We start from the raw sequence: 26537 nt of genomic DNA on the forward strand, positions 1-26537 counted from the left end.
AATAACAGTGCCAGCTTTTATGCTAGTTGTTGGATATTTATTTTTATGTCACAACAAAAAATTTCCAGTATCATCTCTTCAACTTAAATAATCTTCTCCAAGACTTAAGTCAAAGAAATTGCACCAATCAACCACATTATAGACTAAAAAAAAAAAAAAAAAATAATCAACTAATTCAGTTTAAAATGGAATAGACAGCTTATTTCCCCTGTATCTTTAAATTAGAAGGAGGGTATAATGCCTGTGTCCCAACTCTCCAGTCCCAGAAGGACCATCTCAGTCTCCTTCAAGTTTTTCTTTTGAAGGAAAGAAAACTGTCTCAACCCACATGAGTTAAAATCAAGAAAAAACCTCACTTTTCGCTCAAGAATTCTGATTTTCTTGCAGTTTCTAACTTTGACACTTTCTGGCTGTCTCAGTTTTTCTCAGCATCACCAATTCTTGAGAAGTCAGTATACCTGCTGATTTCACAGGGGTCAGATTAAGGCTGTGAACAAAACATGGGAGAATTTCTCCGTTTTAGTAATAAATTAAAGGAAGAGTTCTCAAGTCGGTCATTTTAGAATTAATTAAAATACAGGAGAAACTACCAAGGAAGGATTTATATTCAAAGGGGATTATGGCTAGTGCTAAAATGCTTATAAAATCCATGAGAACCTAGCACAAAACAGGTAATAGCTCAGGGGAATTCATATTGATTAGGTTCCCGTGCAGCCTGAGATACAGTTCTCTATTCCATGTTACTCATTAGTTCATTTCAAGATTTATGTGAATTGTAATGTAGATTTAACTGAGCTCCAGTTATTTATATTGTGTTACCTAAGGAAAAAAAAGAACTCTACTCACCTGAAACAGAAATTCATTTGTTTCCAAATGTTTAATGAGAGAAGATGGTTCAGTCCGCCTCCACATTCATCATCTGTTGCACATTAATGAATATCCAATAATGCCAATACTAACCAAGAAACAACTGATAAGAATCTGTTAGCACTCAGACTGAGTTGCCACTTTCCCCATGTAACACAACACAAAACCAAGTACTCCTGGCAACCAAAACAGCATACAGCAAAAGCCGAATATCTTTATAATACCCAATGTTTTGTAGCCTTTTATGCAGGATAGCGCTGACAGTAAAAACAGCAAGGTGCTAATTACTAAAAGGTACGTTGGTGCATTGCAGCTGCTGCGTTGTCAAACATCAGCCACCCTGCCAGCCACGAAGGTGTATTGGTTTTTAGCCAAATTTGATATTATTGTTTGTATGGAAAATCATTAGATGAAAACCACACAAGGTGGCAGTGCCAGGCTCTGCATTGATCCTCATAGAAAAGAAAGATTGGAAATTGTGCCTTACGTTCTTTCAGAAAAACTGAATGCACTTCAGATTGCTGCTGACCTTTTCACAATGGCACTGATTCAGCTAGCTGGACTGAAAGCCAAAAAGCAAATAAAGTCACCTAAGGGGTTACAGGTTAAAGCAAGCTCCAGAACAGAGGCAAAGGCCTGACCTTCCAAAGGTTAATGTCGCTTGTGCCCAAGTAAATGGAGGAAACTTTTCATCATCAACATAGTGGTTCCTAAATAGAAGTTAGAATTCCAGTAAAATAGTGCTTAACTGAAGAACGATTCGCATGCATTACTGTCTTAAGAGTCTGATTTAGCCTAAATGTTGGCTACACAGATTCTACTAGCCAGCAATTATCTTGATGTTCCCAGTATGCTTGTCCGATTTTCCATTTTTCTCAGTTAAGTTTCCATACAAGTCCATAGAAATACTGCAAAATTCTTCCTGTTTTGCCTAAGAAACTCACAATGGAAAACAACACCCATATTTTAGCAGTAAGGAAGAGCTTCATGGAGAGAAAAATAATCAGGATCGTTCCTAATCCTGGAAACGGGAATGCATCAGCAACAATTTCAGGCTCACGTGGGATCTCTATTGCCCAAATGTCACGCTATGGTCTTTGCAATGGTCTGGAGAAGAAGAAACGCAAACCAGCCAGCAGCACAGTCATGACACTGCAAAGCACTTAATCAATTGAGTTTTACTGCCTTATGGATGGGCAACTGGAAAAGCAAGGAAATAAAGACCCAAGTGACACGCTCCTGAGGGAACAGAAAAAGTGGGAATGGCAACAGCTATTTCTTGACCATCCACCATGCCGACAGGCCCTACTTTATCATCTCTCCCCTGGGCAGCAGAAGCAGGAGCACCACCAAGCCCTGCATCTTCTGCATCATGGGCTCCACTAGATGGAAGGCAGAGTTTGGGCATGGTCAACCTGCCAGGACAGAGATTTGCTGCCCGCTTGGCCCGTGCCTGGAGCCAGACCTCAGGCAACCGGTCATTTTTCAGTGCAAACTCTTTGCAAATTAGTTCTTCTCTCTTTTTGCAAAACATAGCACGTCTCTGAGCCGATGCCAACTCACACTCACGTCTGAAGATGCTATTGTGTATTCATATAATTATCTCAGCACTAATAGCTACCGATATGTAGAGATGCATTCTCCGGTGAAAGACTGAAGGGAAAATACGAGTCATAAGAATTAGGGAAACAAAATAATGAAAATGAAGATGAGAGGGAAGCCATCCTAAGGAAGATGAGAGATAAAAAGGAGTTTGTATTTCATGTGAAAGGGTTTATTTTGTTTGTTTTTACTGCACATTAAGCACAACAATAACATATTTAAAGAAATCAGATCAAGGAAAAAAAAGAAGTACGACTGAGAATATGAAAACCTAACTTATATTTATTATAGCCAATTCCATCCTAATCATTTCCAAGCACTTTCTTAAGCCTGTAAGTAGAGAGAAAGTAATTTTCTACTATTGAAACACAGTGATCGTGACATGGACAACTGGTATGAGACATACACGGCTTCAGTGAGGGAGTTCGGGACAAGACAGAAGCACAGCAACATCTTCGAAAGAACCAATGAAAAAATTAGATTAATAAAATGCAATTAATCAGAAACTATCAATAGGGAGAAGGAAAACTGAGATGTCTAATCTAGAAATGAATTGAGGAAATCGAAAGTGCTAAGAAGGACAGTGAAAAAATTTCTAGAACACCCAAAGGGTATTTTGAAACTTACCCTTTAGATACAAAGAATAGATACACTAACTGGAAAAAATGGCAAGATATCTTTATAGAAAAAAAAAATGAATACTAAAAATATTGTAAGAGTCAGCAAATCAATAGGAAAGTAACATCAATATGAGTTATCTTTGTAGATGTTGTAGATACTTTAGTGCTCATTTCAATTACTTGAATCAAAGTCTCTTTCTAACTTTTTTTTAACTCTTTTCCCCAGTCTCCAAAAAGATTCAGGTACAAAGCAGCAGATTATTAAATAGAGGTAGATTTCTTAGAAAAATGCATTTTTGGGGAGTTTTTTCAGAGGCGGTTACCTACCTAAATTAAACTGATTTGCCTGTCAAAAATCTTACAGAATAAGAGGAATTACCTTTCGAAAAATTAAATGTGTAAATGAATATTTTCTAGGCTGCTTTTCCTCAGCTGTCAATAACACTTGGTTAATAAAAATTTTAAAACTAAATAAATGGGGTTTTTTTTAAAAAAAAAAGCAACCACTTTGCTTCTTGCTGTATAAGCAGTTTGCTTACTTTTCTACACTTACTTCAGTCTATTTTGTGGTATTACTGTGCTATCCCCCTTATCAATTACCTTCATCCAGTAAACCTCACAATACCGCATGCAAGACAACCAAGGGGTTTGTTAAGACCGTTATCCCAGTTTCCAGACAGCAAACTGAAAAAGAGAAAACTGTGCAGAGATACACCGGGAAACGGACAGATTTGACATCCATGAAGGCCCAAGTAATACTTCCTTTTCTTGCTAGGACAGTGCAACCAGACAAAGCAGTCTTACTTTTAGTTTGTGTTCAAATACAGCTTCTCATCCAATACAGTAAGAAAATATGTTCTCTTTTTCTTTGCTAAATTTATAAATGTGTTTCCATAAAGGAATTGCACTGAAAAAACTGGGAATTGATACATTGTTTGAAAATAAAACTTAATATAAATATCTAAAGCAAATGTGTTTCAATTTCAGTGGTGAGCAGAAAGACATATATTAAAATTGCTCTGCATCAGGGTAACCCTACTGCATCTGGATAATGCCAAAAGCTCAACGCCTCTGAACAAATTCACAGTGATTTGTACTTAATAGAGACACACCCTGTACAACTCCATTCCATGTTAATCTGAACAAAAGCCATAAGGAGAAATGCTGGGAACAGATGCAAAATGCGCATGTGGAAATCCAAAAAGAAAGTAGAGAGTTAACCATCTAGCAAAGCCCTCGGTTAGCAATAACATCCTTGCCAATGATTACTTAACTTTTGTGCTTTGTTTTTTATATGCACATTAGTTTTGAATACCCAGAACCATCTCAGTAAGTCACTTATTAAATCTTGCAGGAAGAAATGTGTCAGTATAAACTGACATTTGTCATGATTTAGAGACTCTTGTACTTTCAGAACCAATTTAGTTTTTCCATCTACTGGAAACAAAATATGTTCGCATAAGGAAAAAGGCAATAGATAATATTTACTGGAACAGCCTCCAGTTATACTATTACCAAGGGCAAAACACATTTTCCATTAAAAATAATAACAAATAAATATTTCTACGAGAAAACGGATGATTTTTCCATTTAGGTTTTTTTTTTGACTGAAGGATAAAAACTTAATTTTGTTCAGCAGTTTAAAAGGAAAAAAAAAAAAAAAAACCAACACAACAAACATCAGTTGTGGGGAGAAGGGACAACAACGGTTTGTTGTCCTTTTTTTGTTTTTCTTTTGGAACTGTCTTTAGGTAGAGCAAAGCCTTTAATTTTAATTTTAAACTGGTCAATACAAAACATCTACTAGACACCCTTCTCTGAATGCAGCAAAGCTGCTGTATTTGCAACCTATATTACAGACCCCAGGCACTGTAAGTCTCCTAGCTCCCAAAGTCCTGAGCTTTTCACTATCATCTTCGTTGTAGCCACACTCATCCCTGGTACCTTCTTCCAAGATGTGGTGTTGTGGCTTCACGGCCAAAGTGCCACTCTGTCCCACGGGGTCCCTTCCCGTTTACGCCTCAGCATCTGCTCAAGAAGCACCAGAACCTCAGACCCACTTGTACAGAAGCAGTTGAAACTGCTTAAAAGAGTCATGAAAGAAATTTTTAGAGAAAAATTTCCTTGACACACCACAGCGATGAGAACATCCCTGAGGAGTTTAATGCCCTTTTTTCCCCCCACAATCCCTAACACCTATATACAAATCTGAACAAAATTATTTTCTACATGTACTTTATTGCATCCGTTACCTGAGGACTCAACACTCTCTAGGCTGAGATCAGAGTCCTCTAAGTCCTTCACATGGTCCTCTCGTGAATCAAGTTCTTTTCAGTGTTCCCAAAACTGACGGGGTGGACAGTGGGTTGTTCAGTTTGTAACTGATCTTGCTGCAGAATAAACGCACATCCTTCCCTCTTCTGGTCCAACAGGTTATCTATAAACTGGCTACGAGAACTGCCATTTGGACAAGGAGCTCCATGCCCTCAAAGTCATTCTTTAAGAGCAATGGAAAGACAGCCTGAGCATCAAAACTGCACATCGAGTTTCTTTTGAGTAACTGAAAAAAACTTTACAAGTACCAGCAGTTAAGAGATCACATTTTTCTCATTTCAAGACTTTCAGCTACGCAAAATAGTTGCCCTCTCTGCATCCTCAAGCACTGCAAAGGTAACCGCAGAGATTCAACAGCACCTAATGTCCCTCCAGTGCTCTTGATGCAAAACACAGTACTGGAATAAGAGATGACAGAATAATACAAAAATATAGGTTGGAAGTTACTTCTGGAGGTTTTCTATTCCAACCCCATTTGAAGGCAGTGCTAACTTTGGAATTACATTTGGTTATACGGGACCCATCTAACCCCAGGTACACAGTTGTCCCAAACTGCAGCAATTGCCCAGTCATAACCAGAATCTATTCCAGCAATAGTCCCCAAAGCATGCTAGACAAGCCTTGCTCAGCCATCCAGAATAAATATACTGGTCCATTACTGGCATTTGTTTTTCAGTTAATACTTTTTATTACTGAATTTTTTTGTCAAGTTAAATCGTGAACACCCCGTAGCTTTTAAAAAGACTTGACCTTCTAGGCAGTGAAAAACAATTAGCGATATACTCTAGAGTAATGATGTCCTTTACAAACCAGGTATCACAACAAAAGAAAAAGCCTAAGTAATCTTATCTCATGTTGATTGACATTTCCATTTGCTAGAGCTTTAAAACTATGTTCTCAAAATGTATTGCTCTTGCTGTTGTGTGATATTGAGGCTAGTTGGACTTGGCTGTAGTACTTAATCCCATAGCTTCTCCAAAATAATCACAGAGTGTATGGCTCAGCAAAAGCAGCTGTACAAGGTATATTGAAACTATCATTTCTGAGCCCACTCCATATGTTTCTCCTGCCTACAGGAAAGAATTCAGAAACAGCTCGCTAAACAGTATTCAACCAAAAGATTCTAAAATCAGCTTTAATCATTAATGCTCTTTGCTACTAGGAAGAGAAAATGGCCTGAAGACAAGATGATTTCTTATACTGTCTGATAAAACAACAGTACTTTGGGGGAGGAAAGAGGGAACCAGATCTGGATTCCTCTCTGACATGGGCAGACCCCCAGCTGTGAACAGCTGGTTATGGAGCGATGTGAACTCACCGCACCCCAGAGCCTTTGGCCCTGTCACAGCCCTTTCCCATTCTCAAGGCCTCATGGGAAGCCAATGGATCGAGTTTAAAACTAAACACATCACTGGGCTCCCTAACACAAAGTCAATGGCAAACAGGACCCTACGACTCAAATATACATATATTAGTTCCACCAAAATTGCCTAAAACACAATTTAAATTCAAACCTTGCAGTCTTCAGCTTGACTTCGCAGGCCCTTGGGAAAGCTGCTATTCCATCTGATCCCGGTTAACTAAAGCCTTTTGTGCACCAACAGGAAAACTCCATTTTACATATACGCACACACACAGATATGTCACAGGTACATACACACACACATCATTTTCAATGAGTCTAGTTATGCTCCAGATTTTAAAAAGAGCAAAACCTCGACATCTAAGTTTTAAGAGCTAAGTGCACAATTTTTAGCAATTTGTATAAAAGCACTGCAAGTGGCTCGCATTCAAGTGGAAGCATTACATACAAATATTTCTCAGCATTTATCAGTCTGCTTCAATCACTCGCAAACTTCTGATCATCATTACAAAAACAACACAGAATTTTTTTCTTTGCTTTGCTGCCAGCTGTTTGATACAACCACTTACCTGGTCTAAACTGCCATAGCACCACTAAAAACTCTTCCAATTTTTTCCCTTATTTGCTGATGTCAGCAGAAACATGACAAGAGCTATACTGTCCTAATTTGAAGAAAGAATTTTGATGATATCAGGATCAATACAAGGGCTTAATGGGTAAAGTGCAGAAAGAGCTCTTTCTGCTCACAAGGGCTACTACATACATATCGAGTCACCATTTATGGCACAGATTTCTCCCTCTCAGTGCTGGAACATGCCATGGGGACAATTTCCCTTAAGAGTCGTTACAGTGCAAAGATAATGATGCTGACCCAGCAGGAATATACAATTTTTTTTTTTTTTTTTTTTTACTGGTCAGCTTTAAAGTCAGATTCTACTACAATTAGTAGCCAACACATCACCGAGCTTTTCTTTAAGTCATCTAAAAATGGGATAAAGTCCTATTTTTAAAAAGGAGTTAGAAGCATGAATGCAGCCCTGCACCCAAATCTGGAATGTGGACACACAAAGAGATCTTGGAGGATGAATGCAAATATAGATTGAAGAGACAGAAAAGTGCTTAAAGAGAGGCAGTGAACTAGACCACTATTGTTTCATTCTGTCTTAGGAATGATCAGTCTGTTCCTGGCAGATAACAAAAGGTAAAAACCACAGCTTTATATATGAGATATTAAACTACGTGCAATGCAATTCATAAGAATGCAACCCTAACACGTGTGAGCAATTGTTGAAGGAGAGACAGCATCCGCAATCCCTCCATTCGAACAAAAAGTCTAAACAGCCTCAGAGCAGGATTTTCATCGTCATTCTGAAGAGGTAAAGAGGGTTTTTTTCCTTTAATAGCAATGATCGTAATCTATTCAAATGCAAGTTACTAACATAAGAACTGACAGTTGCAAGGCTGAATTTCTTTGGAACCATAATTATTTATGACACTTTATTACAGTAACTCCAAAACATATGGTTACACCTTATTAGAAATTAAAATTTTTTTCATATAAATCTCAGCACGACATTACACCAAAAGAGCTAAAGTTACTCCAGGGGATGGCAAATAATTTCACTTTCCTGGGTTTGGTAGTTGGAATATTAAACTAATTCACTTGGAAATATAAAAGCACTTTTGATAACACAAATAATCCATCTAGAGCCATATAAGGCATAAACATAATTTTCTAACAAGCTCATGAACCTTCTTAGTATAAAAATTTTAACATTTTGTTTGAAAACTTTCCATCCACTAGCATGTATATCATCTCTGCCTTTGGATGTATGCACTTGGTAGGGGGAAGGGTCTGTTTTGTTTTTAATTCAGTCTCCTCCACTGGCAGCTCACAGCAGAAGGAAACTGCAGTCTCATTCATTGAAGTCCATGAACCCACAAATGAAGGAGACTGACAAGTGTCTGCCTTTATAAAAGCTGAATTTGAGTTCATTTAAAATAAAAAGTCTTTATGAAAACAGTAGACAGGACCAATGTATTATTTGCATTATATCAGCAAGAGGAGGGACTTTCACTGATAAATAAGATTAAAAATTAGGTTAACAAGGGTCTCTCAAAGAAATTGTGAAACTCTTAAAAAACAAACCTGGCACCAAGTTATATGTTTATAAAAAGGGGGGAAGGTGGGATAGGTTGTTTGGGTTTTTAGCAGTGCAGGGGGGTGGTGGTTTGGGGTTTTTTCTTGTTTTGTTGTGGTATTTTGTTTGTTTGTGGGTTTGTTGGGATTTTTTTGTTTTGTTTGTGGTTTGTTTGGTTTTGGTTTGGGTTGGATTTTTTTAGTGGGGTTTTTTGGTTGGTTGGTTTTGGTTTTTTTAGTCTCCATGGGAGAACTTGGTCCTAACTGAAATGCTGCCACTGACACAGTCTTTGCGGCAGAGATGGTGACGTTGGCTGTAACACTTTTAGATTCTTCCCCTGCCCTCCTCTTTGGTACAGTTTCAGAGTAGAGGAAAATTGAGTGAATTTGCAACGAACAGTTATTTGCCATAAACATTTTTTCCATTTTCTTAACTTTAGGTAATTTCATGAAGTATCTGATATGTACAGTTATGCAGAAGGATTATCCTTAAAAACTGACCCAGAAGTCAAACCAATGGACATCATCCAAAACCACAGTCATACCTCACTGCCCCATGGAAGGTTTATAGGATACCACACAATGTCCACGTCACATCCCAAGCCACAATGCAGTGAAATTAGAACAGCTGCATTGAAATCACTGCAGAGGAGGGAGGGGAAATTCAACAAAGTCCAATTTATTTCATACAGCAAGAAAAACAGCAGCTGTGGAAACCCTGTGGATTGCCAGCAGACTTCTACTCTGAAGGTGGTTTGTTTTTTTGTTTCTTTTGTTTGGATTTTTTGTTGGCTGCTCGGGTTTTTTTAATATTCTTATAAAATACCTTTATTTTGTCACCTGTTCCTAAAAGACCAACTCAGATTCACACCATTTGTTTACACTCTTTACATCAACAGGTGGAAGACACCTTACAGACCATGTGCAATCCTACCTCTCCACAGAGGGAAAACACACCCTATGATGAGAACAATAATCTTGTAGGCCCACTTTAGTCAATGTATCCTTTCCTATATCATACCCATTAACACGGGAACATTCTCTGGTGACACTGGTTAAGCAGAAAGGGAAAATAATACTCCTGTATAACATGACATCTCATGGTGTGCTACTGTATCAGTTTTACTAGATGTTTCATGGCGGCATAAGTAGTTGTGCATGAAGGACAGAAGGTTAATACTAATTTTCTTGTTTAATGCATTCTTGTCAGCGAGAAGATACATTTATCCTAACTGGGAGATTCATCCTGCTTCGGCTTTAAACAGCTATCACGATGAATCTGAGCTCAACAGCCACTAGGTAATAATCATTTTTGCACCAATATAACAACTCTGCAGGTAGGAAAGGGCTGTTAATCTTTCAAGTTAAAAAGGTAATAAAGAATGCAGAACTGAAATGTGGTGGGGAAAAAATAATTCTGCTTTTGTTCCTCACTGTGAAATATATAGCAGAAAAATCACCAAATTCTTTTCAGAAGAGATGGCTGTTTGCTTGTTAGCATCTAGAAAGTGCGGATAACCACACTAACGACAAACTTAACTTTCAGCTGATTTGGCTTGATTTTTCTCATTTTACCTCTGAGCTGCAGACTCTCCATGTGCTGACACAGCACGGACTGTCCCCTTAGTATTTGTGAAGTAGTCACAGACTGCGGAGTTTTCTGGCTTTGAAGAAGTGCTGTACAGACCACATAACATGTCTGGAAGAATCAGCACTAGTCAGACTCAAACTAACCCCCCATTTCAGTCTTGGTTTTGCCACTGAACTGCTGTGTCATCTCTAAATCTCAGGGGTGCAACTTCCAGCCCTCAACACGGGTGCTCCCATGTCATGTGCTAAAAAGTCCCAGCTGCAAGTGTGCACACGCTGCTACATTTAACATGAATGTTTGCATCCTGCAGACATGGGACTTTCTAGCTACTTGGGCAATTCCCAGAATTTATCCATGAATATGGGGCAGAGATAAATGGACAGTGGTTCAACACTTGTGCCTAAGTATCCCCATCAGTAGTTAAACCCCAGTCAACATGATTAACAGAAATACCTCCATACGTCTCTCTGAAAATGATGAATGCCCTAATTACGTCTCATACATGCAAGACAAGAACGCAAATGTAAAAAAACCCCAACTTTTCTGTTTTCAAGTGAAATACATTGCTTTTACAGAACACAGAGAATCTCCACTTATCTCCTTCATTCAATATAAGCTTCATTTACTTGTTTATTTTCAGAAACCGTATTTCCTAAACACATTTATGTTATTTCAAGAATTAAATACATAAAGTGGGTGGTTATCCTACATATATATTTTGACATAAGGAGCTGCTAACTACGTGAAAAGGAGTTACTGAGAAGGAATACTAAAAGCCTCCCAGGTTTTTGTTATTTATTTTACAAATTTGCTGATGCCAATTCTCTGACAAAAGTTAGAATCTTTTAAATTTTTTCCACTGTACTGCAAATGTGAATATGGAATGTTAAAAAAGAGACACAAATATATGTGAAAAGGCAAACAGACTCAAACGCAGTTCTTCAGAAATCTTACAACATCAAAATGACGCTATAAGTTCCAGCAGGATAAAACCGTACAAGACAGAGTAGAAATAACAGTAAAAACACAGGTAAGGTAAAATAATACCACATATTACAATTTACACGCACAAGCAGTTCAAATACATTGGGAGAGATGAGAAATCTGGAAAGCTCTAACTTAATGATCTGGAGCACTCTGAACTAAGGTGCCACTTACCAGCACGTCACGAGTATGAAATAGTTCAACCTCAACATCTCAAAGGCAACGGCAATCTTACATGCTTTTTAAGTTTAAAGGCTTAGGAATGACAAAGACAAATTCAGAACCACGGCTGAGCACGAGATCTTCCTTGCTTCCACAGGTGTTTTGTACGTTTACTATTTGTTGTTCAGGTGGTTTGTATATTTAATTCTTACGCAATACACACAGAAATCCAAAACCACTAGAAAAAAAATCTACCCCTATACAATACCAACATACTGCCACATTATTCTACCTTCAGACACATGCCTTTGAGCTCATTTCTTTAAATCACAGCTTCACCATGCATTTGAGGATGTTATACGGGCAACTAAGAAGTGACTCTGTTTAGCGGATTAAACACACAAATGAAATCAGAGAGGCCTATAAAGAGATGTTGCAGAAAGCTGTTCTGAGGAGTGAAAGGGTTTCACAGGGCTGAAAGGAGTCACCTCTTGGCTAATCGATTCGTCAGTCTGTAGATCCCTTTGCTCCAGGGCCTTCTCTTTTCTACTTTACCTCCTAAAAACTTTGCTCCTTCTAGCAAATTTATAATTTCATAACATGCAGAAAGCCTCTCTCTCATCTATCCCGTGGTCTCAGGCACTAAAAGGAGCTTTGTTCTGTTTCCTCATGTTTCACCCACATGCACAGAAGTCAGGGATTTGATTTGCCCTTCCGAAACTGAATGCAACATACACCAGATATGTTGTAATTCCCATTAATTCCTTCAAAAAGCTCCTTCCCCACCACTACCCCTAATGCACTGCCAACATCTGCAAAATCGAGTCAAGATGTTTAATTTTTTTCCATAGAGGTAAATAAAAAGGTTAAGCACTGATTTTATGTAAAACGGCAAAAAAGAACAAATACTGGATTCTATATCATAGCTGATAAAGAGCCTTGTTACTGTTTTCTGACTTGTGAGTAGTCCTTGCAATATGTAAAGAGCAGCTCTTCTCACAGTTCTTTTGTACAAAAAAAAGCTTTTCTATATACATCTTCTGCCTAACTTTAAAAAGAAACTTGTAAACTGTTTTCCCAGTCACTGAAAGTGCATATATAGGGCCATTTGAATTTTAATTTGTAGAGAACTAAATACCACAAGATTTATAGCTGCAATTTACTGAGCAGTTTTGTAAACTGCTTTTTAAAGTAGTCCTGTTCACTTACATACACCAAAAAGTCTTTTTTATGAAAGTGGGATCATTTAAGCCCAGTCCATGCATGTCTTTTTTATTCTTTCATCCTGTCTTCCAATTCTTACAGTATATCTTAACAGCTTGTCAAAAGTGCCATCTCCCATCACCAGTACCGTTGGAAAAAGAATTGAGGGAAATATTTTTTACAAAGTAGTTCAAAAACTTACTATGATGGCCAAGATTAAATATTGCAGCCTGACATACAAGGGCATTACAAAAAAAAAAAATAAAACCCACAATGTAAAGGCAGGAAGGAATGTGGTATATGTTGATTCATCAATTTAGTTTGCAGTAAGTACCATCACAGCTACGAATAACAGCAAGCTCTAGAAAACACCAAGAAACAAAAAGGAGAATGATGCCCCGTTGCATTTGTTCCTGTGATGGAATAATACATCAAAAGAAGTACCTCAGCTACACTCTTCTAAGAAATAGGTCTCTTCTGTATCATAGGAAAAACATTTCAGTAAAGTACCTGGCCCACAGACGCACTTCAGGAAGGACGGCAGATCATCATTTCTGTATCATACACCTCAGCACACCTTCACACTTACCTTTCTCACAAATGTCAGCAGAATTCCCCCTTCCTAAATGAAATGTTTCTTATAAAGATGTTGTTCTCTAAAAAAAAAACACTTTAGAAGGTGGGTCCTATTGTCTGAAAAAAAAAGTTATTTTAAAAATGGTACTGACATGGTGTTCCATGAAGTATGCCCATAAATAGGTAATCTGAGTGATCCAGCGCCACTTGCCATCTTCAATCCATATTTATGAACACAAAGAGGACCCTTGTGATATTCACTATCATGAAACCGAACTTTTCAATGAAATTAATTTGTCAACCATTTATTTGACACTATGTTTCTAAGTAGGCTGTCAAGGGGACAGGTCTTTAAATATTTTGTTTACCTTCACAATATGCAGAGTCCCCTTGGACAGAGAGGTAACCACTCTTGCATTCACAAGTAGCTTTTGTGTTCCAGTTCTTGCATTCTGAATTTTCACCACATTTGTGTCCCTCTGCACAGAAGTTATGGCCTGAAATACAAGGAACACGCAAAATTATATTAAAACATGTTTATTTCAGATATTCAGGTTTTATATTTACATTGATTGTATTACTCTGAAGAACTTTGGCATGCTACATTCCAGAAATTCTCTCTATAAACCTATCTGGTGCACACAGGCTTTTTGGATTCCTCCACCAACTCATTCTCAGTAAAAGCGTTTTGTTGAAAAATGTATTTGTATGACTAGTTTTAGTCAGGAGAAAAGACAACTTCAAAGCAAGAAGCCATGAAAACACACCAGTCTTCTACTTAACCCGTGCAGGACAAAAGGCCGCCTTACCTCTGATTGCCAAGAAGTGTAACATAAAAAAATCCTTCATAGTTCTCTTATTACACATAATCAAGCATGGTTTTAGAAGAGCAAAAATGAGATGTTACATTAGAACACAAAACTATACTGGTAGTCAAAACAACCTCATGCACTGCCTTGTAGTTCTGTCATCCAGAACTACTTGGATTGTTTCTACAGTTTACACTTAATCCATGCATCATGTTTTGTAGGGGAGAATTTACATTAATCTATCCTTTTTTCTGAGCAGCTTCTTCGTGAACAGTTTCTTTTATTCCATACAAAGTCATTTCTACAAACACAATGAAGTTTCCCACTTTTCTGTAAAGGCACAACTGGCTGACGTTCTTCCTTCCTGATTTTCATTATTTCTCAAAGATGTGTCAAAATCTCTCCCTGCTGAAGGCTAAAGTGAAAGTAATTGCAACTCTGTCTCTTTAAAGGCACACCACTGGAAGTACTGTAAGAGATAAATAAATACATTACAGAATTTGACAACAATTTTTTTCCCCCTATTGGTGTATTTTTGTATTTTCTCTATTAATATCCAAGAGTCAATTTCTATTTGCCTGAGATATATAAGCGGTCATTTCAGTAATTCTTATTTTTTCTGGATTTTCTCTCCTAGAAGGAGGGAAACCAGAAACCCCGACACAGAATCAGCTACTTGTATTCCAATTTGCCCTTATATGAATATAAGAACAGTTCCTGCCAATTCTGCCTGGTCATAAAGGAGCAAAGTAAAAGTTCTAGTTCACTGATCCTAAACTTTCCCAACATCCCCTAACGACAGCCAAGAAAGAGACGACCTGGACTCCTGAGATCTAAAGGCCAGATGCAGATCTTTGTTCATATCCCTTGCTTTGATATTCTTTATTGAACTTTGGAAGACTTCAGCTTATACTAAATGTAGTATTCGTCTACAGTAAGCAAATTTTCATGGGGTATCCTGAAGCTGCTGTTCACTGAGGGGTTTTTTATTTGTTTCTAAACATGCACTTCAGTCATCTACTAACTTAAAAATCAGGTTTCAGCATTTTAGGGCATTCCAACTTTAGAAGTACAATCTCCTAACTTTGGGTTTTGAGGTCATTTTTTTAAAAAATGTAACATTTGTTAGCAAGGACATTTTCTCAGTGACAACGTCCAACTCTACACTTAAATTTCAGATTAACTTTATTAAGAACCAAGGTATCCTCCTTGTGCTCCTTTAGCACGTCCTTTTGTTGTAATCCAACTTGCAAAAAAGAACGAACTCCATTAACGAAAACTGCAGATATCTCCCTCTAGTCTTCATTCATTTCACAGTCTGGTAAAAAACACTTAAGTATTCCAGATACAGCCTTGTCAAGGCCGGGTACATTTTATACTGGTAAAAAAGGGTGCAGTTACACTGCCTTTAGCCATTTATGCAATCACAGTATTTGACTTCTCATTTTTGCCTTTATAATTATAATCGAAAGTGAACAATAGAATCCATCTCCCCAAACTCATCCATTCAGCATCTAATTTATACTCCCCAAGCAGGATTACTATTCTGTTGGAGTTCTAGATAATATCCAAGAGACAACAAGTTTTATAACATTTTCTTTGTCACCGTTTCCCCTAAGACTATGACATCCTAGTCTAGTTCTTGCTCCTTTAGAATAATAATACTCCTTTGAACTCATACACAGTATTAGTTTTGTATTTGATTATTACTGGTAGATACTACTACTCAGAACCAATGTAACATATCAGTGTGTTAAGCGACGCACCATAAAAATATCACATTTTCATCTTATGTGGACTGTTACTACTGTCTTACGATATTTTAATTTTATTTATTTATATTTCCCTCGTGTCCAAACATGTAAAAATTATTTATTCTTTCTCAGTATGTTTTGGTTACAATAGTCCTTATACAACTTTCTGCACCAAAAAAAAACCCCTTGATTCTGGCCTCTCTTTAAACCAGTCAGTCAACATTTTACCCTGTGATCAGTTCATGGCAAATTTAACACAATTAGCCCTGGGGATGGCTTCTCAGGGTTAACTTTCATCACATGTCCTCAGTCCCAGATCAGCTGCTCTCTTCTAACAGCACTTTCTCCCAAGCACAAGCTGTTGATTACGTTCAATATCCCATTATAGCTCTAAGAATTCTTCACTGTTTATTATAAATTCATCAGTAGTTATGATGACTATCCTGACTACCCATTTTGTAGCACTAGAGCTGTCACCTTTTGTTAAAAATTACCTGGAAAAACCTGTATTGCTTTTGTTCCCTTATTATCAACTCAAATATGAACTGTCTCCATTCAGAATCAGACTCTTTCTTATGTTTTCAAGCTTGAAGGGCGTTAAAAGAGCATAGAAGAAAAAAAAATAATGCTACAGTTCTGTAACTTGGGTAATTAGAAGCTCTAAAGAACTTTTCATTGTTCTCCTCTCATTAGGAATACACAACGGTAGAACACCTACTACATCTCTAGATTGCCTTGGCATTTATTATTATAAAAGACCTGTGAAACACCATTTCCCACCTTTTAAAAATGCTGACTAAAAGTGACTCAACTTCAATTTCCCACAGCATTTCAGAAAACATGTTCAATACCTCCGTAAGTGGAAAGTGGAAGCCATTCCTGTTAAGAACACACATGGTGCTACAACACTGTATGTTACTGTATTTTAAGGTTAACCAACATAAGGAAACAAACAAAAAAAATTATTTATTGGTATAGAAGAGTGAGGGTTCACTGTGCCTCTGTCAGAGCTGACATACCATGGATTGGATCAGAGGCTCTTCCAAGTACTTTGGCAGTGCAGATGCACATTTAGCACTTCAAAAGAGCTAAAAGTTGCACACCAAGGAAGTGCAGGTCTCGCATTTCTCAGAGCCTGGTCTGCATTCCCTCAGCTGGGGTTTTGGAGGCAAGAAAGGAATAAAATGGCATCTACTCTTAGCTCCTACTAGGCCCAAGTGCTTTTCCTGTTCTTCTGGCAAATAAAGGCCACCTCATATCTATGATTCTATGATTCTGTATTTGGACTGTAATGTGAAGAAATGAGCTAGCTATGTTCTTCTTACATTTAACAATCCCAATTCAACATCTAATTTAGCTAAATATTTGATTTTATTCTTATTCAGCAAAACACTCAGAAATGCACAAAGGGCCACTGACTGCAACAGCTCTGCTTATATTCCTGACTAAATAGACAGGGACGTAAGCACTGACTTAAACATCAATCTATTCATGCCCAGTCTATTCATGGGAGCAATTACTTATCCCCAAGTAAGCAGAATGGAAAAGAATGCAAACATCTGATTTTTATTAATTCTTTGCTGTGAAATGGATTATGGGGCTCCCTTAAAATACCTACACAGATGGCAAAACCACCCGCTGGTACCGCGGTGGGATCTCTGAATCTCAGCTAGCAGAGGGCACACATTCCAGTTGCCCAGGTGAAAATAACTGAATTACCGAGACTCGAGAATATTCAGCAAAGTCTTATCTGAGACAGTCAGCTCCCCTCTAAACATGAGACATGGCTTAAAATAGAATCACCACATCCAAGCAAGCAGGCAATTGGAGAGGATTTGACAGAAGCACAAAAAAATCTTAAATACTTCTGATAATCTAAACTAATTTCAGGCCAACACAGATGACAAGACAAGTGAGCATGAATTAAAATCACAGATAAACACATTCAGAACAGATGTCAGAAACCATTTTCCCCACACATACACAGCCATAAATGTGCACAATAGTCCTTCAAAGTCATTCAAGACATTCAAGATACAATTAGATTCTACCAACAGGGGAATTAAATATTGAAGAGTGTGTTTAGATTTTTGATGGGCCTGATGACCTCTGCTCCTTCCCCAAACATTTCTGATAACATTACTCTCCTCCTTTAACAAGGCTGCTGAAATGTTTGCTCCAATTTTTCTTAAGAATATACTTGTATCTTCCTACTTCTTCTGACTGTAGAATGACCATTAATAAATATACTAAGACAATTATGAAAAGGATTCCATGCTAGCAGACATACAACTATTACTTCTGCAGCATCATCAAGTGCACAACCAGCTAGGATTTAGCAGTCTCAAGTCAGATTATCTAAAATTAAACATTTATTCCATTTTGGGACATGTGAACTTTGCTCTTATTTCTCCAAGCTTCTGAATATCTTCAGGTTCCACCTCCCAGAATCCCAGGATCTGCTTTTTCAGATCAGCGTGCTAAGCTGGTTTGTGCTGTCACCCAGGTTTTTTAAGCATTTAACATATTTGGTAATGTGGCTTAATTACTGACTGAAGAATGCAAGAACTCATTTAAGACTACAGCTGGAATCAATGTATCTTATATCCATATATCTTTTTTTTATGGGCAACACTAATATGCCTCTCATTTTTCTGAGGGTTTCCTGATAGTATCTGTAATGCTTTCTGTACTTCTTACAATATCTCTATCTATTTACTTCAAAAAACCTGCAAAACCTCTGTTCTCTTACTGTTCAAGAAGGTACCCTTCAGCAATCTACATTTCACTGTTTCCCTTTTCAGCAGCTTCTAAAAAGAACACTGACGATGTTTCCATTAATAGCATTAGCAATGTTCAAAAGGTCCAAGGTAATTTCAACCTCAAAATCTTTACTGTTTTTGTGATTTAACCCCACAGTTACTACATAAATGTATAAAGTAAATGTGAGGGACAACTCATAGGAAGAGTCATAAAATTTGCACTAGCAATTATGCTCTTTCATGATCTGAATCAGTTTTTAATGAGTCATGAGCAACGAAGCACTTTGAACAGCAGTTTTTACGCCTTCAGAGACTGTGGTCCCAGAACTCAGTGGTCTGACATAAAACAGTAACTTCATTAATTCTTTCAAGCTTCTATATCAATACAGACCTTATAATTTACTGCTTATTTGTGTGCATTAGAATTATGGTGCTGCACAGCCTAACAAGCTTATAAAGATTTTTTTTTTCAGATACAAAGCTCTCCTAAATACTAAGTAACATTATAACTATCTTTAGAAATAAACTAATTCATATTTAACAACCTCTATTAAATCTTAATAAAACTAAAACCTCGAACGAATGTGAAATATTTGATTTCTGAAAAAGTAAAACTCAGTTTCGCAGCTAGACAAGGAAAGGTGAGGAACATGCTAACTCAAGAGCTCTCTCATCCTCTAATTGAAAGAACCAAAACTTCTTTAAAACAAAACAAAGCAATAGACGTAAGGGTGGCAGAAGCACCATTTTTAGAAATAAATGCTGTAAAATGCAAACTTCAGCTCACCAATGGGATTCTCCACTTGCTGCAAACCAGCATCACCAGTCCATCTAAATTCACCAGCCGACCCATGTTACAGGACAATAAATAAAAATTACTTCCTCCGGAAACCAAACAGCTCTCACTACTTCATTCTTTCCTCAAACTCTTTTTTAAGGGGAGCATGACTGAAGTGCTTGGGCTGTTAAGGCTGTTCTTACAAATTAAAATTGTGAGCATAACAACATAAAAATTCTCCTATGAAACTTTATTTGCATCACTCATTCAAAAGAGAAAAAAATCCACTCTTTCAAAATTATACACTGTCTTTGGCAAGGAGAAAAACAGCTAAAGGGAACAATAAAACACTTTTATGACACTATTTTTTGTATTAGATTTGTCTCTGGGCTATAAAAAAAGTAGCAGGCATGCTGTAAGAAAAATGACTGATTCTCAAAAAAGTAGTAAAAAAATATATTTTATTACACAATGATTCTTTGTAAAATTTTAAAATTACCTAAAATTTCTGTATGCCTAAAAGAGAGTTTAATAATAGCACATTGTCCTGCTGAAAAGTATAAAGTAGCCACATAGTTTAAGCAGACATTTATCTTAAAGCACACAAGATGAAGGGCAAAACTAGGTATATTCTACATAACATTCAAGGATAGAGATCTGATGAGGCCCATTTTTGCATTCAGATACACCAATTCACAAAACCAAGCTGTCATTGTACAGCAGGGTTTTTCCATACTACGCCTGCCTTGCAGAACACCTTATACAATCATTTGACTAAAATCTAGAATTGGCTTTCAGCAACATGTTGGCTTTTGCTATATTATAAGCTCATATAGCAAACCTGAAGAAGAAAGGGTATTATTTGCTGTCTTTCCTTTTCTAACCATCTACAAACAATAATGACTATCAGGCAGCCCACCAGCTGTGTACATTACAGTTTTCAACTCGGTCCTTTGCTGACTCGCAATTTCCATCGCCATAAACACCACGGATTTATTTTTTTTTCCTTGCATACCCTATTTTATTTTAGGCACTTATCTATTATTGTGGTACATATTACAGAGATCGCTGAATAGTCTCATATCACAGCATCATGAAGTTTCCACATTTCTCTGCATTTTTTTTCCTTTCTGTTGATCTCCCACATTTATCCTTTTATTAAATGGAAATTCCTCTGCTGCAGCTAGAAAAGCACAAGCTGCAAACCTTCTACCCTTGCCCAGTTCAGCAAAGGTATCCTAGAATTCTACAAAACATTAAATTCAGCAGCAGTTTTCTGTTTCCACAACTAGATATTAAAGAAAGCACAAACTGATACAAACCCAGAACCTACCAGTCACTAGCATGCAATAATAAACTTTACACAGAATTATTGTTCTCATTTAACATTACTAGTAAATGTTCACTAATCATCCTGTTGACTAAGGGCTAATGCAAAGAATCATCTGTATCAGCACACATCTAATGATCCATATGGGCTTACAACAGACACCCTGATTACTCAGAACTACATTTACTACAGTATTTCTTCCTCACTGCTTTTGCTTGGACAATAAAAGCTGAATATAGTCTCAAAAAAAGGTCATTATTGCAAACCAGAGGGGCACTCTACCCATTCCCAGTGAAGAACATGTTGACACAAGCTGGGACCAGAAACTATGGCCTGTTTGTCATATAAGAGGGCACCTGTTTGCATGATAAACCCCATACCAAATATGGAATTCTGAATAAATCTCCATTTTTAACAACAGCACTCTACATATGATAGAACTATATAACTATATATATAGTGCTGACTGGGGCTGCATGCAACTGGAGCAAAAATGTCAGGTAGCGTATCTTCTACTTCAAAGTATAAAAAGCAATTTAGGAGTGCTAACTTCAATTTATGCATTTGTAAAGTTGACAAAATTAATCATATATTCAAGTATAATTTTAAAAATAATTTTAAAAAGCAAAGATGAAATCCAAAAGGAGGTGGTACTGTTTTAGTAGTCAGCTAAAGGAGAACTGAAGTGGAAGTTTAACGTATCAATTTGAAAGCACCATGTATCAGAATTCATAGGAAGTGAAGCTGCAATTCCTTCCTTTGCTCCTAAAGACCATTACATAAGTACACATATTCACGCTGTTTTATAAATAATAAAAACAGGCTTGGGATGAATATATAAAAAGAGTACCTATCATTAACAATAACATAGAACTGAATAAGCACAGAGCCTGTCTTTCATCAACTTTGAAGCTTTCCGATTTCTAATGCTTTTAAGTAATGAAGATTTTTTTTTCTGTACTGCACTACATCAAACTGGGCCATCTGTTAAGAAGTATCATTAAGACATATGAGTCCTCTGAGGGACAACGAAGCAACACTTACTGCTTGCTTAAATAGCTACAGATGTTTCTAGAAACTGTTCAAAAAATTGATGTGTGTATTCTTAGACCATGATCCAGCAAGCAGTCTGAAACACGCTGGCCTCTGCAACCATGTGCATACGATTGCAAGTTCAAGGCCTTAGTAAATATTTAACTACACATACTTATTAATTAAAATTTACTGACTAAGGGAGAGATTCAGAGACCCTTCATTGGCACGAGAAGAATTTACACACATGCAAGGAAAGTTGTCCAGAAGGCCACAATAATCATCTAAGCCTGGAAATGCCTAATGCTCATTTGGCAAAGCTCTCGCTTGAAGTTTCTGAGCTGCATCGCTAAAGGCTGACACGGGAGTCCTGCTCTGAGAGACCAGGCTCCCCTTAAGCTCAGTTTAGACTCAGCACCAAGGGAGAGGCATGGAACAAAAGGTACAACACAGACATACACAGGGAGTTATTATTCTAACACCTTTCACCAAACAGCTCACTGATGCCAACACCTTTAAAAAGGAAGACTGTTTTGAGTTCTCCATCCTTGTGACACGTGCATTTTCCTCATTTAAGGGAATTTCCCCAAGATTTTAGCTATGGCTGTTCAGTCTGGTCCAGCATGTAATCAGGATTCAGCCAGGGCTGCAAGTGAACAAGCAAGAGGAATCTGCATCTCAATACCCCACTGGAAGGAAGAAAAATGGGGTTCTGGGCTCTAGGCTTATTTTTTTCATTTTTATTCTGTAATTGTCCAGCTTAACTCATTTATGAGTCCTGAGAGCACTCAGATCTAAATCAATCTCAAAACATCCATCAAACTGGAATCTTAACATTATTGTGATTTCAAAATAGAAAGCTTAAAAAAACATTTCCAAACCCCTGTACATTTAGTGCAGTTGCAAGCTGAAGCAACAGAAAATAATCTCTTTTGCAAACATAACTTCTTCCTAATGGGAATTCTTAAAAGATACTGGGCTCTTTCTCCCCCAACTCTTCCTTCGCTCCCTCCCCCTCTCTAATTCAGAGCAATTACAGCTCTGTATCTGCTAAGTCTTCTACCCAAAGGAATATCACAGACTGGTTTTACATGAAGGCTAATTATAGACTCAGGTTTATAGAGGTACCTAATGTCTCATTAAAAAGGAATTGTTCCTTCCAGTGTGCCCCCCTGTTGAATCAGCAACTTATATTCCTTCCAAGAATGCACAGTCACTGGCTTACCTCTACAAACATTGCAACATTGGTTCTCTGGAAGAACGTGATCGTTTTCTGAGCAGTTCAATGGTGGACAAGTCTCTGTTACTTTTACTAAAACTCCATTCTGAAAAGCAAACAACATTTAAAAAATTACAAATTGATTAAACATGTAAAACGACAAGGTACACATAATTTTCAATTTATAACTCTGGTAATCTCTAGCAACAACACTTGTAAACTAGCACGCAGCAAGTTAAATTAATTCTCTACGCCATAACATCTAAAGTAATCTACTTGGACATTTCTATGCCCAGATTCAGAAGAATGGGGGGGAGGGGAAAAAAAAGGCACTTAAGCTCAGAATTCTACAGTAGTTTTTCCGAATATGTTGTCTCCAAGTATAGTTGGTTTCCTTCCACGTACTTGAAGGATTTAAAGAATTTCACTCCAGGTTTTTGTTAGAGACAGCCTTCCTGCTTTACACAAGTCCAAGTTTTACTCCTCTTATTTCATATTCTACGTAACTCACTGATAAATTATTCAACTCAAACACAGCAGACAGAAGACCAATATTTTCAAGTGTCATGTGTTGGTCTGCTGTGTCCAATTAAAAGGGTCTGTTCTTTAGAATTACTGATCATCTAATTTCCAGAAATGAGGTTCTTCAAAGGTATGGCAAAGCAGAAATTCCATTTTGAGGCTGTATAAAAAGTAAATCAAGGTAAAGATATTTCTATATTTTTGATTTCTGCTAGATTTAGAATAAGACTGTGTATAGGAGGTCTAGCTGCTGGTAGAAATTTTCTAAAATAATGAACTTAAAGCCTTTTTGGGGACATTTTACACCATCTTCTTCCCATCCGGGAAATCAGCTTCACCCTGTCTCCAGCCCAAACAGCTGTCCTGCTCTTCAGACAGTTGTTTCTTAACATCTTGTCCCAAAACAGCCTCCTCTGTTCCCTTATCCCCCTCCAGCCTTCTCCATACCACAATTTACTTCTTCAGCATCCCATCTGAAGCTATCCCATCACTGTGAACTGGCAAGTGAAGCAGAGATTAACTACCAGGATTTTTGCTCAGTAGGAGCTACAATAACTATCCCACAGGACTCTCCATACCTGAGTAATCCAATTTTCCAAAGGGCTGTGAAACTCCACTAAGCAAGCAGGCAGCCTGCTATATTGCCAATACAACTTATTCATATGAATCTAGTCCCCAGTCCTCCCAAAATATTGTTCATGATGCCTCAGATAGTGGAACAAGAAGATGGAACAAGAATTTCTGCTTTCTTGAAATAAATAAATTACATTTTCTAGCTATCACGATTGCAGAGAAAATTTTTAAAGTATGATCCAAACACACCTAGGGCTAAGAAAGCAGAAGAAAACCCATACCAAACCAAAGACAAAATGTTATTAAAGCCATCATTCTCAGTAATCTGAGGGATCAGATAAGTGACTTTGAACAGAGGATGTTAAAAATACCCACGTCTACCCTCTATGAAGAAACACCCCTACACAGGGACACCCTTGTTAGCCAAAAGCTATGAGATGAGGAGCCACATCACGCCAAAAGACCAGCTCAGGTGCCAGAACCAGGACAGTAAAACCCTTACTGGTAATTCACCTCAGCATCCATCCCATGTTGATTAAACCTGTGTTGCTTCAGGCTCCAGAATTAGCTCTCCCAGCACGGTTACGTACACAGAAAAACAAGGTGCAAACGATGCAAAAGGTGCCTGGCAGCTCACAGTATTATATAACAATTGAGAGCTGCAGCAGAGGTAGGGAACGCAAACCCAGCCGTTCTACAATCATGGCATGTGACTGCCCTTGAGATGGCAATCTTAAGGTTAAACAGGGACGAGCTGTTTTTCTCACTTCCAATTGTCTTCACTGGCAAGGTGCATCAGTTGCTGTCATGAAAAATAATATTAAAAAAAAAAAAAAACAAACCACAAAAAACACCACACAGGCATCAGATTCTCTTTTTTACTTTTTAAAAAAGCAGGTCCCTACAGTATCACATACAGCATGCATCATTGAAATAAGTGCCCACACAAGAACAGTGAAGTTAATGGAGGTATTAGGTCTCCTTCTGATCTCACTTCCATAAGTGAAAGGGAGGAATCCCCCACGGTTGCCGGTGCAACTGCAGCAGCAAAGGTGATAAAAGAACCCGACACGCTGAGCCGTCATTTACCATCATGTTATCAAACTACCAGCTGGAAAAGCTCTGGCTATAACTCATCGCCTATTCAAGCTCAGACAAGGCAATTGCAACAGAAAGGGTACAGGATGTCAACATATGGACAAAAAGCGTTGACTGATGATAAATCTGGTCAAAAAGATAGCAAGAAATCAAGAAATCATACAGAAGTCAAATCAGTGATCAGGATGAATCAAAAAGCTAAAGATAAATTCAATCCAAGCTCACACCTTTAGTGAATCATAAGGAGACTAAAAAAAGAGAGAATTCCATTAATTTAATGACAGAAAGATTTTATTTCCCTAAAGTTTCCCTTTTTCTGTAGAATTTTTATCTTGGGAAAACAAATGGAAGATATTTATAATTAAGTTTTAAAACAATTAAAATGTTTCCATGTTGAGTATTCTTTGGATAAAAATCAATTTGTTATAAACTAGTACAGATCCAACTATAAGAATTATCATCATTAGATTTCAGATTTTATCTACTGAGATAAGCAAAAGTAGTTCACATTTCAGAATTCTTGCATCAGGCGGCCTCAGAAAAATTACTAACTTTTTATACTCAATTCACGTATGTAGTCATAGATCCTGGACATCAATAGATGTCAAAAAGACATTCTTTTGGAATAAATAGGTCAAGTTCCAACTGTGACACACAATCCACAAAGAATGAGATCTGGAGTCAAACATTTACAACAAGATAATTAAATCTATTGTTATTACAAAGGTAAGTACACTAAAAAGAATTGACTATAAGCCTAATCTGTGACTTGCAGTGAATATTTGAACCACAAACAGCTCATCTCAGATGATCAGCTCTGGAAAATTATAGCGAGATTTCATATAAGGTTATTTTGAGGTTTTGTTGTTGCTTGGGGTTGCCCTCCCATCCCTCTTGTTTTAGCTGTTATTGATCAGCCTTTCGGGAGAAGTTCCAAATAGTGTCCTCAGCCGTCACTCTAGGAACCATAATGTTCCTTATCTCTGTGAAAAGCTTTTTAGTTAAGCTTCCTGAAAAGGCAGTGGAGCCCTGTCCATCATTCTAGCATTTGTATGGCACTCTCTGACTGCCCCTCCCAGCATTAGGGAAGAGGAATTTATTCTTGTACCCTTTGCTGTCAGACACATGGTCTGGTTATGAACAGGTGTCATGTCATTCACGGGCATTAACCCCGTCAGCTGATGAGCAGTAAACTCCCCATCCAACAGACATCTTTCC

At 37.5% G+C, this 26537-nt stretch overlaps 1 protein-coding gene across 3 annotated transcripts in view; it reads right to left on the minus strand.

The window, feature by feature from the left end:
• NELL1 (neural EGFL like 1) overlaps positions 1–26537 on the minus strand; it is a 275832-nt gene that overhangs the window by 174605 nt on the left and 74690 nt on the right. For all 3 annotated transcript variants that reach the window (XM_065635366.1, XM_065635365.1, XM_065635364.1), the window contains exons 11-12: positions 23133–23232; positions 13811–13939 (exon numbers count right to left, since the gene is read on the minus strand). In XM_065635366.1, coding sequence (XP_065491438.1) covers positions 13811–13939; positions 23133–23232 — 229 coding nt within the window. The remainder of the gene's footprint in view (positions 1–13810; positions 13940–23132; positions 23233–26537) is intronic.

This window comes from Caloenas nicobarica, chromosome 5 (genome assembly GCF_036013445.1).
Source record: "Caloenas nicobarica isolate bCalNic1 chromosome 5, bCalNic1.hap1, whole genome shotgun sequence".
Taxonomy (NCBI): domain Eukaryota; kingdom Metazoa; phylum Chordata; class Aves; order Columbiformes; family Columbidae; genus Caloenas; species Caloenas nicobarica.